General features: G+C 33.2%; 1 protein-coding gene across 1 annotated transcript; it reads left to right on the top strand.

The window, feature by feature from the left end:
* The first annotated feature begins 1924 nt into the window (after window positions 1-1924).
* On the top strand, window positions 1925-4007 carry LOC137624342 (heat shock-related 70 kDa protein 2-like). Its single transcript, XM_068355028.1, has one exon. It carries the CDS (start codon window positions 1933-1935, stop codon window positions 3874-3876), a length of 1944 nt encoding a protein of 647 aa, XP_068211129.1. The 5' UTR covers window positions 1925-1932; the 3' UTR covers window positions 3877-4007.
* Window positions 4008-7150: the final 3143 nt, after the last annotated feature.

Genomic DNA, 7150 nt, shown 5'->3' with positions numbered 1-7150 from the left:
TAATATATATATATATATATATATACAGTATATATATATATATATATATATATATATATATATATATATATATATATATTGTATATATAATATATATATATATATATATATATATATATATATATATATATATATATATATATATATATATATATATTACTTATTGTTAGTATAAAATTAACTGATTATTTGCCCTGATATTTATATAAAATCTTAAATATCAAACATTTCATATACTTAGTTCCCACTGAAAAATTAACACTTATAACCTCAATATTGTCTTAAGTATCAACCTATAATGATTCCTTAAGAAAAAAATAATTAATTATTTAGTAGCTACATAATACATAATTGAATCTACATTACTCATAGACTCGTGAATCTCAAGACTCACAATACTCACACAAGAGATATCGAGAAATTCCTACAACACTAAAACATTATTTCGAATATTCATTCATTATTCAATATATAATCTATTCAGATAATTTGTATATGAAACATTTTCCTCAAAAGGATTTCATGTAAGATTTAAAACCATTTTATTGGATGCCTTAGAGACTGCAATGTTGATATTGCAATAAATTAAGATGAATTAAATATGTCGTTGGCAACTTTCACGAATGGCAACGTTGCATCTCGCTATCTTCCATAACGGTTTAGACTGCAATGGAAAAGTCTAGAAATCTTTTGATATCATTTATGTATATTTTGTAGGCTGAGTGTTTTTATACTTTATATATACTATATCTATTTTGATGTTGTTACTGTTTTTTTAAATATTTCATTCTAATTGCTCATCACTTCTCATATAGTTTATTTATTTCCTTTCCTCGCTGGGCTATTTTTCCCTGTTGGAGCACTTGGACTTATAGCATCTTGCTTTTCCATCTACGTTTGTAGCTTAGCTGTTAATAATAATAATAATAATAATAATAATAATAATAATAATAATATATATTATTATTATTATTATTATTATTATTATTATAGCCTATAAAATATACATAAATATTCTCCAAATATTTTTTCAATTAATAGTTTAATTTTGTAGTTACTATTAGGAATATTTTTATCAAATAAGAAATAATCATAAATATCAAAATTAATTCGATATAAATTAACGGATCTCAAGCATTTAGGCATATGTAAATAAGAAATAATTTAACTACATTGAAAAAAACAATACATTTTCTACGGAAATTTCCTCATAATTTACTATATATTATTTTAGTGACAACTAATTCAATATAAAAACCATTGAGTTTTATATAATAAATCAATGAAAAATATTCCTTAGAAAATATGTTTGAAATTTTAATAAACATTTAGATGAATATGAAAACGTGCAATTGTGAGTATATGTTAATTACAAAATTTATTTATGTAAAGTTTCCTGCGCTCGTTCTTAAATTTATTAATTGTTAACTTACGTTAATGCAAGTGAAATATATATCCTTTTATTAGTAAAAGTGAAAAGATATTTGATTAAGATAATAAGTTTATCCACATCGTGTATTGACCATATTTGGAAATATTCCAATTTCGATATAAACAAAACTAATGACAATTTCTCAAATTAGAATTTAATTTCGTTGCAAATTGCTTCAAATAAAATAGATGATGAAATTGATAAATTAACATAGAAGATAATGTTAATTCTCAGGTAAAGTAAAATTCCGCAACGGATATCGTGGCCTCAGCCTAGACTCATCTCGAACGTTCGAAGCGATAGACCGCGGTGCATATAAACGTCGGATCTTGGACGTTTGCCACAGTCGCAACTCAGCAAGCACAGAGACAAGAAGTTCACAATACGAGCCTTGAACGTTTTCAACGTATACGCTGAAGATATATCAATCTAAGACTATACCAGTATATATATTTATCTTCTTAAAAAAGTTATTATTAGCGATTTAAGAATTAATTATAATGGCAGCTCCGGCGATCGGTATTGACCTGGGAACCACCTACTCTTGCGTGGGTGTGTTCGAAAACGGTAAGGTGGAGATCATCGCTAACGACCAAGGAAACCGAACGACTCCTTCGTACGTCGCCTTCACCGACACAGAGAGACTCATTGGAGACGCAGCCAAGAATCAGGCGGCCATTAACCCCTGCAACACCATCTTCGATGCCAAGAGGCTCATTGGCAGGAAGTTCGAAGATGCCACCGTCCAGAGTGACATGAAACATTGGCCCTTCAGAGTGAGCAGCGAAGGCGGCAAGCCAAAGATCCATGCAGAGTTCAAGGGCGAGACCAAGTCCTTCAACCCGGAGGAGATCTCTTCCATGGTGCTGATGAAGATGAAGGAAACTGCAGAGGCCTACTTGGGTAAGAAGGTGTCGGACGCCGTCATCACAGTGCCAGCCTACTTCAATGATTCTCAGAGACAGGCCACCAAAGATGCAGGCACAATTGCAGGCTTGAATGTCCTGCGAATCATCAACGAACCTACAGCAGCAGCCATTGCCTATGGATTGGACAAGAAGGCAACAAGTGGCAGGGAACGTAATGTGCTGATCTTTGATCTTGGTGGTGGCACCTTTGATGTGTCAATCCTAAACATCGACGATGGAGTTTTTGAGGTGAAATCGACGGCAGGAGACACCCACCTGGGAGGGGAAGACTTCGACAACCGCCTGGTGAATCACTTCCTGCAGGAATTCCAAAGGAAGTACAAGAAGGACATCAGTGGAAATAAGAGGTCGATCAGACGTCTGCGCACAGCCTGTGAGAGAGCCAAGAGGACTCTGTCTTCTTCCGCTCAAGCAAACGTAGAAATTGATTCTCTCTACGAAGGCATCGACTTCTACACCTCCATAACTCGTGCCAGGTTCGAAGAACTCTGTTCTGACCTCTTCCGCAACACCCTTGCCCCTGTGGAGAAAGCCCTGAGAGATGCCAAGCTAGACAAGGGCAGCATCGACGACATTGTGCTGGTTGGAGGGTCAACCCGTATCCCGAAGGTGCAGAAGCTGTTGCAGGAATTCTTCAATGGGAAGGATCTGAACAAATCCATCAATCCTGACGAGGCAGTGGCTTATGGTGCAGCCGTACAGGGAGCCATCCTTCGAGGAGATCAGTCAGACGCCGTCAAGGACCTCCTCCTTCTAGACGTGGCTCCTCTTTCTCTGGGCATAGAAACTGCCGGCGGGGTCATGACCTCTCTGATCAAGAGGAACACCACAATCCCAACCAAACAGACGCAGGTCTTCACGACCTACTCTGACAATCAGCCAGCTGTGACCATCCAGGTCTACGAAGGAGAACGCGCCATGACCAGAGACAACAACCTTCTGGGCAAGTTTGACCTAAATGGCATTCCCCCAGCTCCCAGGGGCGTGCCCCAGATCGAGGTCACCTTCGACGTCGACGCCAACGGCATCCTGAATGTTTCTGCAGTGGACAAGTCCTCAGGAAAGTCCAACAAGATCACAATCACCAACGACAAAGGCCGTCTCAGCAAGGAGGACATTGACCGCATGGTGCAGGAGGCCGAGAAGTACGCAGCCGAAGATGCCAAGCAGAAGGAGAGGATTGATGCCAAGAATCAGTTGGAATCGCTGTGTCTCAACGTCAAGAACAGCTTGAGCGAGGAAGCTGTGTCCAGCAAGATCAATGATCAGGACAAGAGCAGCGTGAAGCAGCTGATCGAGGAGACGCTGACCTGGATTGACCGCAATCAGCTGGCGGAGAAGGAGGAGTTCCAGGAGAAGATAAAGAGGCTGGAAGAGGCCTGGAGGCCCATCGCTGCCAAGATCTACGGCGGAGGGGCACCGGGCCAGGGACCCGCTTTTTGGGCCAACAATGACAACAACAACAAGCAATACAGCAGTGCAGGAAGAGGGCCCACTGTGGAAGAAGTGGACTAAATTCATAATTTTCTACTGAGATCATTTTAAATCATCTTTTTCATTCATATCATATTCCTTCCAGTCAATGTATATAAAGATATCATCAATAACTTTATTTTCATATATTTATTTCATAGTAAAAACACATTCTCATTTTAAATGTATCATGTTTACATCATCACTTACGACATTATTGTTTATTTTTGATAAATAAAAACCAAAAATATGTTCATGTATTTCTATCCTTTGAAATGGCAAGGTATTTTATCTTTTTCTTTGAGATTTATAAATAAAATATATCATAAGAAATGAGAAAAATCTATACTTTTTGACTGGTAAATATAAATCAAGCTACAAATTAGTTATCATAACATTCATAGGCTGAAACCATTATTATAAATAAATATGGAAAAGGAAAAAGGATAAAAAATTGAAAATATCAAAAAAGAGAGTTGAAAGTGCCCTAAGAACAAACAATTATAAAGGAAACCTTAAGACTTGAAATAATTACAAAGAATATAAGTAACTTATGAAATACTAGAGACTTGGAATTACAAAACTAAGAGAAAGAAAATTATGAAACAGATAAAGAAACGTATATACTATACTCTTGCGAGAAATATAAGCCAGACTTTTCACATCTTCAAAGGTCACTGTATAAACATTAAGAGGAACGACGAATTTTCTTATCAAAATAGATTAATTATATTTAACTGCATTTGTTACCAAGATTTCGATGGATGTAGCTGTATACCCGCCAAATAAAAAGAACTTGAAGTATATACTGTATAGTTAAATTTTGAACAATATTTAAAAACATCTCTCTCTCTCCCTCTCTCTCTCTCCAATATGTGTATGTGTGCGTGTGTGTATACGTACTCAAATCATAATTGACATAAAATATTCTAGAAGTTTTATTCCAGTTGTGACCAAGTTGTGGAATGATCTTCCTAATCGGGTAGTTCAATCGGTAGAACTTCAAAAGTTCAAACTTGCAGCTAATGTTTTTGTGTTGAACAGGCTGACATAAGTCTCTTTTTTATAGTTTACATAAAAAAGTTCTATTTTAATGTTGTTGCTGTTTTCAGAATATTTTATTTTAATTGTTCATTATTTCCCTTTTAGTTTATTTGTTTCCTTGTTTCCTTTCGTCGCTGGACTGTTTTCTCTGTTGGAGCCCTTGAACTTATAGCATCCTGGTTTTCCAACTACGGCTGTAGCTTAACTAGTATATATATATATATATATATATATATATATATATATATATATATATATATATATATATATATATATATATATATATATATATATATATATATATATATATATATATATATATATATATATATATATATATATATATATATATATATATATATATATATATATATATATATATATATTTACTTCTGCTATTACTACAATCTATACTTTGAAAGTGTAACATATAGGAGCGTTACCTAAATGGTAACCTTAAATACCATACATCTGGGTAATTTCGTGGTAAGATCAAAGTAATCATTTAGTTATTTGTAATAAAACCAATAACGTTTGGAGATCCACAAGTTCTATCATAACCAATAAACTTATTCTGTAATAAATATGTTTTAAACAATGTTCTTCATTTCAAATTACAAATAGAATAAAAAAAAAATGATTTAAACAGTTATCTATATATAGAAGTTCCATATATTTTTCTGATAATCTATAGGTATTTAATAATGTACTAAATTATCTAATTTTCCTTATGATTAAGAGACTATTGTGTTAATTAAAGTATTAATTCTTAATTCATTCTCAAAATATCTTAAGAATTAATTCATCTTAAAATGTTTAGAAATGAAAACATCGTTCTACCGTTTGGAGAAGTGTCCAGAAATTTTGAAAAGACACGAGATTCTATTTAAGGAATTAATTGATTATACCTCTAAAAATAATTTAATTACTTCTCCTTCATTATCATTAAATTTAATTCAATGCAATACAAAACAACAGATACTTTCATGATTAAAAAATAAGTCTTAAGATTTGATTTAAATGATTCGTATTTATATCGTTGGCAACTTTCCGAATGGCAACACTCCCCCACACACAAACACAAACACACACACACACACACAACGCGCGCACACACACACACACACACATCTGCCTTTACTCCATGGAGCTTCAAGTCTAGAATATTCCACCAACGTCTGATTGATAGATGCAACTTGCGTTGCAATTTATGCAATAAGACCGAATAATTGTATTTTTTGACTAAACAATACATCAAGAATCTGTGTTAATTTTTAACCGAAGATTTTATTAATAAAGCAGATAAATCAAGCTCGACTCTTAGAGAGCTGGCAGGTTCAAATTCCACAAGAATTTTTTTTTATATTATCGTAAAAAAAAAAAAAAAAAAAATACATAGGATAAATTGCATAGTAAATATATTGGATAAAAGTACTTAAATTATTTTTGGAATGATCTTCCTATTCGGGTGGTTGAATCAGTGGAACTTCAAAAGTTCAAACTTACTGCAAATGTTATGTTGAACAGGCTGACAAAAGTCTTTTTTAGTTTATATATGAAATGTCAATTTTAATGTTGTTAATGTTTTTGAAATATCTTATTTTAATTATTCATTACTTCTTGTATCGTTTATTTATTTCCTTGTTTCCTTTCCTCACTGGCCTATTTTTCCTTTGTGGAGCCATTGGTCTTATAACATTTTGCTTTTCCAACTAGAGTTGTAGCTTGGCCGGTAATAATAATAATAATAATAATAATAAATAAATAAATAAATAATGATGAAAATTCTGTTATGAATAGAATTTTAAAATTCTCTGAAATCTGTTTCTTTAAAAAAAGTGAAAATCTATTAAACAGAAATCCTCAGAGTCCGGTAAAAATCAATAAAACTTCTCACCAAAACTTAAATATCTGTGTGTATGTGTGTGTGTGTGTGTGTGTCATTCCCTTTATATTCCAGACCTTTCTATGCCATTCTCCTTTCTCTCTCTCTACCCAGAACCTTCTCTACTTCCGCCTAAGCGTAGTTGCCAAGTAGGAATTTACCCTGCAATTTTGAGTATTCCATTATTTGTTTAATTATGTCAATACATTCGCTAATTTGTAATATCCTAAACTTAACAATAAACTATAAAATAATTCTAATTTATATTGATGAATTTTGAGAATTATTAATTGTTTTTTGTTTCTGCCTTCCATCGTTAAGAGAAGAGAGGCGGAGAATCTTCCAGAGAATTCTGACAGTTATTTGTAGGCCTACATTCTAATTCTC

This window comes from Palaemon carinicauda, chromosome 31 (assembly GCF_036898095.1).
Source record: "Palaemon carinicauda isolate YSFRI2023 chromosome 31, ASM3689809v2, whole genome shotgun sequence".
Lineage (NCBI taxonomy): Eukaryota > Metazoa > Arthropoda > Malacostraca > Decapoda > Palaemonidae > Palaemon > Palaemon carinicauda.
Note: the sequence above shows the minus strand (reverse complement) of the source record. Positions and strands in the feature narration are given on the sequence as shown.